Raw genomic sequence first — 13,706 nt, forward strand, 5'->3', positions numbered from 1 at the left:
CAGTTCTCTACACATATCCAGGGGTGTCCAACCTGCAGCCCACAGGCCACATGCAGCCCAGGATGGCTGTGAATTGGCTCAACACAAAATCATAAATTTACTTAAAAACATGAGATTTTTTTGTGATTACCTGTCACAATGTATTTAATGTGTGGCTCAAGACAACCCTTCTTCTTCCAATGTGGTACAGAGATGCCAAAATGTTGGACACCCAAAGAATGATCATTGTCCTTTCATGATAGAATATTTAGGCATATGATATTCGAGGGTGGGATGGACAGCATCTTGAATACTCAATATTTGAAGAATGCATTCCAAATCCACATTTCTGAGTCTCTTAACATTTCAACTCTCTATTTCCAAATACTTAATAGAACAACTATATTTGTTGTATGCCTTTAAGTTCATTCTACTGCCATCTCTATTCTGCTATTAAACTCATCCAATGAACTTTTCATTTGTTATTATACTATGCAGTTCCAGAGTTCCCATTAGGTTTTTTGATAGTTTTCATTTCTGTGCTGAGATTGTTTACTCACTATACATTTTTGTTTAATCTCTGAATATATTTTAATACCTGCATTAACAAGTAACAAAAATAAAAAAACTGTTAACAAAGGCCATGCCAATTTAAAAAAAACTATGGATCACATTTTTTTGTTTGCCTTTGTATATCTAGTAATATTTTTATTGAATACTAAACATTGTGTATATTTTGTAGAGATTCTGGATTCTTGTTATCTAGATTAATGATTCTTGTTCTGGCAGGTACTTTGGTTACAGAGTGGTCTCATTAAACTAGTATAGACTTGGTTTTATGTTTTGTTAGCTCATGTCTATGGAAAGCCTGAGGAGTTCACAAGTTCCAGCCTGCCAGAACTCAACTTTCATACTCTGTCTCCTTTTTAAAGATTTTATTTACTAAATTTTGCCATGTATAAACCACACTGCTTTGTGTGCATTATACATAGGATTATTATACCTATTTTCATACCTATGGTATGTGATCATTATACCTATGGCATGTATAATGTGCATCCTTATTTTTCCCTCAAAAATTTGGGCAAAAAAGTTTGTATTATACACAGCAAAACATGTTATTTATTTTCAGAGAGAGGGAGAGAAACAGTGCCAGAGAAACACAGATTGGTTGCCTCTCATACACCCACAACTGGGGACCTGGCCCACAACCAGGTCCTGACTGGAAATTGAGCTAGTGATCTTTTGGTTCATAGGCTGGTGCTCAGTCCACTGAGGCACAACAGCCAGGGCTCCCCTGACAGTCTTTTCAGAGAAGGTTATAACAGGTTTAGAGTAGGTTAACTCTAGGACACGGTTTTTACTCCTAAGGTACAACCTTTCTATGATTTCAACTGGATATTACAGTTGTTAAGGAGATTTCCACTTCAGCAGGCCCAGAAACCTAATGTCTTTTAGCACTGCTTTAATGCCAACACCTGCTGAACTTTGGTACCTCTGTTCCATTCTCAACTGTGTAGCAGCTGTTATCTGGTAAGCATCAGGTGGTCTTACTCTGATTATATACAGCCCTGGACCTGTGATGATCCTGTATGGATTTCTGGGGTCAACTTTCTGAATAGCTCTCTCTCTCTTCTCTGATGCCCAACCCCATAGATTTCAACTGCTTCAGCTGCTCCCCACTATGATCTCTTTTTTCTCAGCTCAGGATTTCAGCCTCTTTATGCCATAGGTGATTGTGGGGCTCAACTGCTTAAGTTTCCTGTCTCTTGGGAATTTCAGTTTTGTGCTGCCAGAAAATAGTTGCTCAGTATATCCTGTCCAGTTTTATAGCTGCTAATAATCTAGAAGGGTTCGTCAAGTTATTCAATCACAGCCAGAAAGAGAAGTCTACCTTACCTCAAATTTTCTGAAGTGGAACTAAGGAAAGAGGAGCAGCCCCTCTCAGGTGGCAAAACAAAATATGTGACCTCCTAGAAGCCTTCGTTAGAGCTTCCAGTGAGGAAGCTGGTGTGAGAGAATGAAGTAGAAAGAAACAGAAATGGGAGTTGGTGTAACAAAGTTGGCAGCATTCAGGTCAAAGTTTCCATTGTTCTCAAGTCCAGGAGACTTCTGCCCTTTCTGCAGTTTGCTTATCTGGACCATTAAATTTCCTCCCTTTTTTGATATAGTTGGTTGAATTTTTGTTTGGAAAACTTAGTGAGGCGAGTCTTTTAAAAGAAACTGGATATAGCAGAATTGGCATGGAATATTGATGGCCCACATGTGATGTTTAGATTTTGGGGAAAAAATGTACTGATGTTACAGAAGTTCCCAAGGTCAACCATTTTGGGAAGTGACTATCTCCCTCATAAGTTGTTGTATTTTTTTAAAACAGATTATCTATCCTCATATTTTAGCAAATGTTAACACATTATACAAATGAGAAGTCAAAAAGACACACTATCTTCAGATCTTTTTAAATAAAAGGACATATTTTAAGGAATCATTTTGAAGTCTGAAAATTTTCTCTGGAATCATCCTTCCATGTATATTTTATATTCTGCATTTTCTCTTTATGCGTCAGTAGCAAGACTCCTGAATTTACAAGTTTCTCCATATCTTACCCCTTCCATACCACTTCAGATGCATTTCTCTCCTTTCTGCTCATGATATTCTAGCCTCACAACTCTAATGTTTCAGTTAAGTAAAATCCTGAAAATTTGTAACCTTAAAATCTTTGGAATCTTGGAACTTTTATTTTTAATAGCTCTTAGCACTATTTAAAATGATCTGGCTCATGTGTTTACCTTGTGTGTTGTCTGGCTGCTCTCAGTTGTTGAATGTAGTAAGCTCTATGAGAAAAGAAATCTAGTTTATCTTATCCATTGCACAGTCTTACTCCCTAGAACAATGTAGGCACATAGGAAGTGTTTAATGTTTGTTGAATAAAAACCAGCACTATAGTAAATAGCCTGGTATAAAAATTCCTGCCTTTCTAGTTTAGCTTAGCTTAAAATAAATTCTAAATTTACTCAAATTTTAACATTAAAGTGTAACTATTTGCATAAGTGTGATGTGTGTGTTATTAGAATCAGCAAAATAGTAAGCAAGTTTAATTTTTAATTTATTAGAACCCAGAAAGTGATGATTTCAAAAGCAGAGTTTTCATCAAATTAACACTTAATTCAGGGCAAAAATACATTTAAAAACCTAAATTTTAAGGCAGAGTAAAACATTACAAAACCAGCATGTCTAATACAGACTGTAGAATGTCAGAATTTTAAGAGATTCACATAATATCTTACAGCATTAAAATGTTAATACAGTTGGAAATATTATCAATTGGTCCAAGATTTCTCAGTTTATAAAATGTCTAGACGGCTAACTGAAGAAATTTGGCTGTGTAAGTAACAGCTACCATATAACCAAGTGATTGTTTTTATGACAAAAGAACTAAGGCAGGAAATTTCATGGTTTTCATTTGCAAAGATTTTATAGTATTAAACATAAACTATTACTATATTTTAGATTTACCATCCCAGCCTAATGCCCATCAGGTATACGTTAATTCCCTTTAACTCCATTTTTAAAAATTCTGTGAATTATCACACCTATTCATTTATAAGCCTGACTCTACTCATAGCAAAGGCATGAATTCCATACTTTGATATGGTAGAAAAAACAATTTTAGTAAATCACTTTATCTTTTCCTGGTTGCTTAATAATTTCTAAACTAAAGTCTAATAATTTTTGTACCTCCAATAAGTGAAAAACCTTTACAAAATCTCTAAAATTTGAATTTTGACTAGGACCTGAGTATGGGGGTGGTGGAGGGGTGAGAGCATTTCATGTTTATGTGCAATTACCAGTAGCCCTTCTGAAACACAGAGTTAGCAACCTTAAGTTACTCCTTACAATCAAAACCTTTTATTTTGGGGGTGGGCGTTAGGTTTAAAGTACTTTAACTCAGAAAACAAGAATTATCTATCTAGCTTACGTATTCTACTGAAAAGTGTCAAAAAAGACAAAGCATTTAAAATAATTTTGTAAAACTAGCAAATATGAGGTTTATGGGTTCTTAACTAACATTTAGGTAATTACAAAGATTCTTCATCTTTATTACAAACTTTTAAGCTATTTTAATAAAATGGCTGTAGACCTCACTGTACTTCTATTTATCTGTCCATTAATAAAAATCTGTTAAATCTCCTTACTTAGTAATTCTGAAAAAGTCTCGTCAAATTATATCATTAAAAGTACCAGAGGAGCTTTGAAATACTGATTGCAGATTCATTTCAAAGTTGATTTAGACTCTTTCAGAATCTGGCATTTAAATCATGAATATATTCACCAACTTGAACTCTGAAAATATAAAAATTTTAGCCAGTACTGCTTATAGTTAAACAGTACTGGTATTATGTGAGAAAAATAAAAACTGAAAATATATTGTCAATCATGCATTTCACAATTTCATGAACTAAGGTATAACTCATAAATATTATATCTTTGCAGGTTATTTCAACTTTCATCAGGCCTCAGCTGCCAGCTTACCTGCAGAAACACATCCACACTCATGTAAAATAAAAGGAGTAGAGAAGTGATTTTGCACACATGCTGCCCAGTGTTTGGTTTCCAGGTTCCCTTTTTTATCTAACTATGATTCTAGGTATAATTCCTGGAAGAACATGAGATAAGGGATGACAGAACAGAACACCTGTTGGGCTAACAAGAATATATTAGTATACAAAAAGTTTGTCAGCTGAGTAACTGTTCTCACTGTGGTTATCCTGTGTGCAACTTATAAACAGTACAACCATTTTTTCCTATGTGTCCATTTGTGTAAAGAATTGGGCTCAATAAAATGTAAAACATACATTAGTATGCTTTAAATGCAAAGACTCCAGTTTTGCTGAATTTTTTTTTTGGCTCATCCAAAAAGGTCTCTGCTTTACTAATACAGTATGAAAAAGTTTATATATATGTACATGGGTACATTCCTTCATTAAATTTTTTCCTTAAATCTATCTCATGTATCTTTACAACTGATACAACTGATCTTTACAACAAAAGTCAAAAAAGACAAAGTAGAAATGATTCCATTTTACAGCACTTTAGGTTTTCTGAAGTTTTTCTTTAGGACTTAAAGAACATCATTTAAATGTTGCTTTCCATAATCTCCAGGATCCATTTGAAGTTCTCGTTCTTCATCATCTGAAAGGGAAATAATTATGTATCAAGAATATTGTTATTAAAATCATTGCAAAAATACAATTTAAAAATGTCTCTTTTCTCTGGTAGTTTTCTCTTTTTTAAGGTAGTTTTTTTCTCATTATTTTACACCTTCAGCAAATAGTGTTCCATTTCTCAGTTGCTTGGCTAAAGAGCAAAAAGTCTGTACCTATTTTGGAAAATTAAGATTACTTAATTTTAGCAAATCTTTTAATGATGGATGGATGGAAGGAAGGAAGGAAGGAAAGAAGGAGGAGAAGGAGGGAGGAAGCTAGACAAATACAGCCAGGAAAACTTTAGGAACCCACAAACACTGAGGAGTTGATCTGTTTATATATTATCTCTATATAGATTAAGTTCAGTCCTTTTAATTAAAACTTGGGTAGAAACCATTCTGTATATATTTTCATGCCTCTAAAAACTAATTTTTTTCTAATTATAAAATTAATCCATAGTCATCAGGTAAAATTTAGAAAATAAAAATAACTCAGCCTGGCTGGTATAGTATAGCTCAGTGGATTGAGTATGGGCCTGTGAACCAAAGGGTTGCTGGTTTGATTCCCAGTCAGGGCACATGCCTGGGGTGCAGACCAGGTCTCCACTAGGGGGAGCTCAAGAGGCAACCACATGTTGATGTTTTTCTCCCTTCCATGCTTTCTAAAAATAAATAAAATCTTTTAAAAAAGAAAGTAAAAGTAACTCATAATCTCAACATTTAACATTTTAGTGAATTTCTTTGTTTCTCTCTGAAGAGCTTACCAGTTAACTTCCTAAGGAGAGTATACAACCCAAAACTTAACCTTTGCTCTACCAAAAAGAAAAATTAATTGTATCATATTGTTAGACAGTAAGTCCACAAAGTCACTTCGAGTAGCTATATCAAGCAACTCTGTCCAGTGCTTTGGAGGTTTTTTTTACCTTTTTATTTTTTATTTTGTTTAATATATTTTATTAATTATGCTATTACAGTTGTTCTATTTCCCCCTTCATTCCTCTCCATCCTGCACACCTCCTCCCCCACCATCCCACCCTTTAGTTTATGACCATGTGTCTCAAGTTCTTTAGATTCTATATTTCCCATACTATTCTTGCCCTCCCCCTATCTATTTTCTACCTACCGTCTATGCTACTTAATTTCTGTACCTTCTCCGGCCTTCTCCTTCTCCCACTCTCCTGTTGCTAACCCTCCATGTGATCTTCATTTCTATGGTTCTGCTACTGATTTAGCTGTCCTCTCAGTTTGCTTTTGTTTTAGGTGTGGTTCTTAATAACTGTGAGTTTGCTGTCCTTTCACTGTTCATCTTTTTTATCTTCTTTTTCTTAGGTAAGTCCCTTTAACATTTCATATAATAAGGGCTTGGTGATGATGAACTCCTTGAATTTGATCTTATCTGAGAAGCACTTTATCTGCCCTTCCATTCTAAATGAAAGCTTTGCTGGATAGAGCAATCTTGGATGTAGGTCTTTGGATTTCATGACTTGGAATACCTCTTTCCAGCCCCTTCTTGCCTGTAAGGTCCCTTTTGAGAAATCTGCTGACAGTCTGATGGGAAATCCTTTGTAGGTGACTGTCCCCTTATCTCTTGCTGCTTCTAAGATTCTCTCCATTTTAATCTTGGCTAATGTAATGATGATGTGCCTTGGTGTGTTCCTTGTTGGGTCCAACTTCTTTGGGACTCTCTGAGCTTCCTGGATTTCCTGGAAGTCTACTGCCTTTGCCAGATTGGGAAGTTCTCCTTTATTATTTGTTCAAATAAGTGTTCCACTTGTGGCTGTTCCTCTTCCCCTTCTGGTACCCCTATAATTTGGATGTTGGAACGTTTAAAGATGTTCTGAAGGTTCCTAAGCCTCTCATTTTTTTGAATTGTTGTTTCTTCATCCTTTTGTTTGGTCATTTTTTCCCTCCTTCTAGTCCACTCCTTTGATTTGAGTCCCAGTTTCCTTTCCATTGCTATTGGTTTGCTGTGCATTTCCCTTCATTTCAATTAGTTTAGCCTTCATATGTTCCTGTAATTTGTGACTAAAATCAACCAGTTCTGTGAGCATCCTGATCACCAGTTTTGAACTGTGCATCTGAAAGTCTGGCTATTTTTTGGTTGCTTAGAGTTATGAGCTCTGGGGCTTTGAGTTGTTCTTGAGCCATGTTTTGATCTGTTTGTGCTTGTTATGTATGAGGAGGGGCACCTTTGGTGTTCACCAGGGCGGGGCCACCCAGGTCTCTGGTTTGTGACGCTGTGTGTGAGGGTGGGGTCAGAGAGGGACAATGGAGGTTCCCTCTGCCACTTCCCGCCCTGGGACCTGCGTGGTCCGTCTCACCACCGCTAGTTCCTTCACTGGTTTATCTGCACTCGAATGTGTGACCACAGTCTGCACTCAGTGGGTCCACTGCCTGGCACCGTCAGTGGATCCGTCCACTTCTCCACACCTGGGATTTGCCCTCGGCTGCTGGCGCACCTGGGTTGTGCGCCCAGGTCGGTCCGGTGGATCTTTCCTGCCCGACCCCGCTCTGCTGCTGGCTCTGCCTCTCTTACCGGTTTGGCTGAAGGGTTCGTTGTTGTCAGACTTCCATGCAGTTCCATTTTCTGTGGTTTGGCTGTGTTTTTATTGCTAAAACTTTGTTGTTTTTAAATTTGGTTGTGTGAGAAGGTGCAGTGCTTCCCCTACGCCTCCATCTTGGCGGAAGTCTTGCTTTGGAGTTTTGACTTATTTGGCTATTCACAGGTTTTTCTGGGTCCTTCATGGGTATCACCTGTCACTTCACTGTCAGTTTATCTGACAATAGTAACCCTTCTTTTCTGATTTTACTATAAACTACAGGTTTTGAAATAAGATTGCTCAGAATATTAAAATGTTAGAATAAGAACGAAAAGTATTTCAATCAGAGCCCAAGAGGTTCCCTTTTTAGTATATGGCTTTTAAAAATGACATCTTTTGGTTCCCCAAGTCTTGAAAAATGACCTTTCAACCTGGCTGGTGTGATTCAGTTGGGCATCATCCACAAAGTGAAAGGTCGATGGTTCAATTCCTGGTCAGGGCACATGCCTAGGTTGTAGATTCAGTACCCATGTGGAGTATGTTTTATGCATTAACTTTTCATAATGATGTGTTTATGTCTTCTTTACATTTTTTCATAAAAATGACAAACTTTCTCTTTCCTTTCAATAACTTTCCTGTTTAACTTATAGAAATTCTCATTTAAAATTGCAGAAAACTGTTTTACATTATATTCTAACAACCTGATCTCATATCTTTTTTTAATTGTAAAGAGAGAAGAAGGGAGAGAGAGAAAACATCGATTTGTTGTTCCACTTATTTATGCATTCACTGGTTGCTTCTTGTATGTGCTCTGACCAGGGATCTCACCCACAACCTTGGCACATGGAAAACCCTCTAAACAGTGGAAAACACTCTAAACAACTGAGTCCCTTTTCAGTGTGGCTATTCTAACCAGAATTCAACTTTCTACTAACAACTTATCTGTTAAAGTGGGATGAAATTAGCTAATCAAATCGATATAGAATAACCATTAAATATAATTATATGAACTAATTTATTTCACTTTACAAAGTAGTAATATCTGTAAATAGTTCACAACATGACTATTAAAGAAATATTATATAAAGATATTAATAATGTATTAATAATTCCTAAATTACCTCTGAGGTCAAGAAAGGACCACTGCCATGATGCAAGTTCTACCAAGCAGTGAGGTTGCATTAAAACATACAAATTAATCCACAATCCAAAATGCCATTATCCTATAAAGCAGGCAACCCAGACAAAAAGTTCTAGATTTGCTTTTACTTTTTAAATTATTTTATTCAACAAAAACTTGTAATAGTGTTACAGTGCGAAAGACTGTGTTGTAAATGCTGAACAAATATTTAAATCATATAATCCACATAACTGTTAAATTAGGTAACTGTATTTATCCCTATATCACAGATGAGGAAATTGAGGCCTAGAGGTTATATAATTCACAGGTGACAGAAATAGTAAGTGGAACTGCTGGAATTCAAATCCAGGCAGTCCTGGCTTAGAATCAGGCACTTAAGCACTATGCTAAGCTTCCTTCCATAGATATACTCAGTAATATGCATTTCATATCCTATTAAACAAACCTGGAACCTCTATGAGATTAAAGAATACAGGGAATTTATAAATATACATCTCCTTATTACAATGAAGAATAAATTAAAAGATACATCATCATATGTGCAGTCTTTCCACAATTTTCTTTAAGAAGCCAGGAAAACATTTTTTATACCAATGTAAATATATTTATTTTAGGATGTTTCAGGAAACCAGGATTGTAAAGCAGGATTGTAAACACAGAAACATTAGGCTTTACTTAATTCTACAAGAAAACACTGTAGATAGTGCCGAACCAAATGATCAACAGGCATCAGAGTTAAAGCTGGAATCCTTTAGCTTCTGATGGCAGAGATGCTGCCCAAACCCCCATTTCATAATCCAGAGTTTTGGAGACCAAAGCCAAATTATCTTTAGCTGAAGCCAGAGTCTTAGTCCTACACTGGAATCTCTAATCTCAGGTACACAACACCCTGAGGAAAAAACTCCTAATACCAGAGAGAGCAGATAACTCTGGCTGCAGAATCTCAATGGCTGGAGTAGTTTCTATTTTCTTTCCTGGGTTGCTGAAATCTGAAATACATTTCCCCATAATACTTGTGTTATATATAATGATGCCACTGTGAGTGTAATAACCACAGAATTTTACCACTGAGAACACTAGTTCAATACTCTCACATTACAGATGAAGAAATTTTGGCCCAGAGAGTTTAAGTGACTTGAAAAGCAACACACAGTTGATCTCCCAATTGTCAGGCTAATGTATTTTTCCACTCTACTGCCTGCTTTTGCTACAAGTGCAAACTGGCCTGGAAACTGAACCATTATTCTTACACTGAAGCTATGAAGAAATGCTTTAAATTCCAAATATTCAAACTTAACGAGAGAATAACCATAATTTCCCCTCCCTACTTTTTGAACAGTTAATACTCTACCTAAAAATTTTACCAGAGAGGAGGGGGAGAGGGATAATAGAGTAGGGCCATCAAGGAACATGTATAAAGGACACATGGACAAAGCCAAAGGGGGCTTTGGCTTAGGCTTCAAGGTGGAAGGCGGGGATGGGTGGGGTGGGGGGGTGTTGTGGGGTGAAAATGGAGACAACTGTACTTGAACAATAATTTTTAAAGAAAAAAATTTAAACATGAAACATTTTGAAATATGAAAACATGTTTAAAATTACTTGGGTCTTCAGTATTTCTTTTTAGTCATTTCACCCAAATTTATTCTATCCCTCTTTAGTTGCTGGAGCTGATGTTTTTGCATCTTCCTGTTCTCTATGATAAGGGAGTCCCCTTGGTAGCTGCCCTCCCCTATGCTGCTATCATTTAGTGAACCCCAAAATGAGATAAAAATGTTAAATGGCAAACCCCAGCTCAAGTAAGATTCACTTGCAAATGGAGAAACCAAAAATTTACCAATTTCTTCCCTACTTCACTAAGGATATCATCCTAGGTCATTTCCTTATATTTCTTGAATCAATGAATTAATGAATCAATAAATTAATTTTCTTGTGAAAGTTAAAGCAGGGCAGCATGAGGGTTCTGAGGGCCTACTGTGGAAAGTGGCAATGAGAACTGAGAGTAGGTGAGGGAGAAGGGTCCCCAAAAGAGAGAGAGAGAAGGCACTGAAAATAAATGTATCTGCTATGGATAAAAGCCATAAAAATATTAAACTAAAGTTCTGTAATAAAGGTCATCACCTTTAAGATAGCCAAAATATAAAATGATTTTTAATTATTGTTGAAATTAACTATAGGAAACCTCAAAATTATCTGAGATGATAGAAGCCCTCCTGAAAGAAAACTAGAGATGCTTAAAGCATAAACCAAGCAAGCTTATGAGATCAGAAGTTAAAGGGTTATTACCCTAGTCACAGTTACAAGAATAAAAATTCAACGAGAAAGGGAAAAAATAGCACTTAACAACATTTACTGAGGGCCCTATGGGTGGTGGGGAGGGATATAAAGGCAGAAAAGGATACAAACCCAACAGTAAGCAAAATAAATAAAAGTTCCTGTACTCCAAGAGCTTAAATTCTAACTGGTGATATGATATAAATGTAAGAAAAGGCCTTAAAGCAACATTACAAATAACTGCAAGTAAATGTAATCCAAACAAGTCACAAAAGCAATAAGAAAAAAATGGTGCAATTTATGAAGATGAATGAGAGTATAGAAAAGGAGAGTATAATTTATTCAAAAGTACCCAAAAAGTGTTGAGAAGTTTTCATTTAATGTATCTTTAAATAACTCCTAACAGTTATTAATCTCTTCCTATTCCAAATGACCATTCTCCCAAAACTAGAATGGGCTATCAAAGCAATGCCTAGGTGGAAGTCAGAGTCTTTGGTTTCCCTTTTTCTATTAAATATGTAGTATTCTAGGACAACTGTTTTCTTCTGAGTTTTATAAAAACAATTCTTGTCATGAACCTAAATAAAATTTAATTACTTTAAAAAGAGCTAAAGAGTAAATCAAAACAGGTTACATTAAAAAATACTTCATGCATAATATAAAATCTAAAATATATGTATTAACTTTAAAATCAAGTTTTATAGGGGAAAAAACCTCCATTAGTACTAAATGATGTAAGTAGAGAGAAAACAGTCCTAAAACTTGCAATAAAGCAACATACTCTGATATGCATGGATGGGTAGGGCTGCATGCACACAGGTAGATTCTAGGTTAAAAGCTCAGAAGTAACACAGTTAACAAGGAAAATACGTTGAATCTGTGTATTAAACATAAAACAGACAAATCTTCACAAATTGACTATTAAATATAAATTTTAAGCCTCAGAAAAAATTTCAAAACCAGCTCTTTCTATGCTGAATCAGCAGTGAAATAATCTCATCTCCTGACTATTCCTTTTGTGGTTTCCCTGATAACAAAATGGCTGTCTGGTGAATATTTGTATCTAGAATAATTGAAATGCTTTCAGATGAGAAATTGGAAAAGAATTATTTTCTGGGAATAAATTTGCCTTACGCAAAGACAAGAGCCATTTAAAACAATTTAATTCTAAAACTTTTCAAGATTCTGAGTTTCAAACTATATCAATAACACATATAACTAAAAATAAAAAATTAAAATAATTTATCTACAAATCTACTAATGCCAATACCATAAAATGGTTTTCAAAACAAAATTGAAAAACCGCATCAAACCTATTTGCATTAAGACCATACTGGTGCTAATAAGCAGGAAAATTCTACACAAATTCAACCAAATTGGAATGGTGGGTTTCATGGTTACAGCATGGAGACCAGGCCCACGCTCACCTTGGACGTCTTCCTCTCCACCATCACCATCTTCTTCCTCATTGTAAGCCAGCTCAGCCTGCTTGTCTGCCTCATACTCACCTACGTTACCATCATCCCCATTATAATCCGCCAGTTTAGAGCCATGCTGCGGATCAACAGGGGATTCATTCTCATCAAAGAAACGGCCTGTGAAGTAGGTAGAGGATTAATTCCAGAGTAAAGAGAGAGAAGAAAAAGAAGGAATCTGTACTGAAGGCAGATCAGAAAGTAAACAAGTGAAACCTGGCCATTTTCAGGACAATGCTTATAATAAAAGATATATTTTGTTAAGGTTATTAAAGAAAAAAGAAAATAAGAATGAAGACAGAAAATAACTTTTATTTAAGAATTTCTCTGTTGTGTTAATTTTAGTACTTTCTACTTAAAAGTATTAATGTTTTACTTTTAAAAAGGGCACCATATTCAGTATTGTTTTCCTAATCAACAATTTCTCTGATGCAAGTATTTGCCTAATTTAACACTTTATGGGCAAGAATACTTTTATTACTAAATATTATATATACTTGAATAAATGTAGTCATTTATTGCTTTATGATATACCACTTTCCATGAATAATTCTGATAAAATTTAAAATATAACACCAAATAAATACTATGCAGGCTAGTTTCTTTCATGATACTAAGAAAAACTGACACACCTGAGAACTACCTTAAAAGTTCCTTCAGTACCAGTGTTTCACCATAACCATGAATTGGTTTCCAAGGAATAATGGCAGAGAGTAAACTATTAGAATCCTTAATGGTATATTTTTTGAAAAACAACCCAAGTAATTCTGATTTATTCTTTCCCAGTCTCTAAACCAGATATTTAAAAGTCAGTGGTAGAGGATACTTAAGAAAGTTGACCTACATGAAGCTGTCATATTATACACATTAATAACAACTAGAAATCAAGAAGAGCTACAGACAACCAAGTATTAAAAATAAAAGTTAGGCAAACTACAATCTGACTCACAAACACATGTTAAACTCTACTTTGACATTAAATTTAAGTAACATAAAGCAAATTGTATCCCAATCCCTAAAATATGACATTAAATTCCTCATGGTGTAAGAATTTAAGATTTTTAAAAAATTATAAAAATCTTCTTTAATAGGAC

At 35.3% G+C, this 13,706-nt stretch overlaps 1 protein-coding gene across 2 annotated transcripts in view; it reads right to left on the reverse strand.

The window, feature by feature from the left end:
• Positions 1 to 3,067: 3,067 nt before the first annotated feature.
• GOLM2 (golgi membrane protein 2) overlaps positions 3,068 to 13,706 on the reverse strand; it is a 113,611-nt gene continuing 102,972 nt past the window's right edge. The window contains exons 9-10 of one of the 2 annotated variants that reach the window (XM_037151952.2): positions 12,565 to 12,732; positions 3,068 to 5,172 (exon numbers count right to left, since the gene is read on the reverse strand). In XM_037151952.2, the coding sequence (XP_037007847.2) occupies positions 5,102 to 5,172; positions 12,565 to 12,732 (239 nt within the window). In that variant the 3' untranslated portion in view covers positions 3,068 to 5,101. The remainder of the gene's footprint in view (positions 5,173 to 12,564; positions 12,733 to 13,706) is intronic. The other variant, XM_037151961.2, reaches the window with a different exon arrangement.

Source organism: Artibeus jamaicensis, unplaced genomic scaffold, assembly GCF_021234435.1.
Source record: "Artibeus jamaicensis isolate MK-2021 breed Jamaican fruit bat unplaced genomic scaffold, CSHL_Jam_final contig_3201, whole genome shotgun sequence".
NCBI classification, from domain to species: Eukaryota; Metazoa; Chordata; class Mammalia; order Chiroptera; family Phyllostomidae; genus Artibeus; species Artibeus jamaicensis.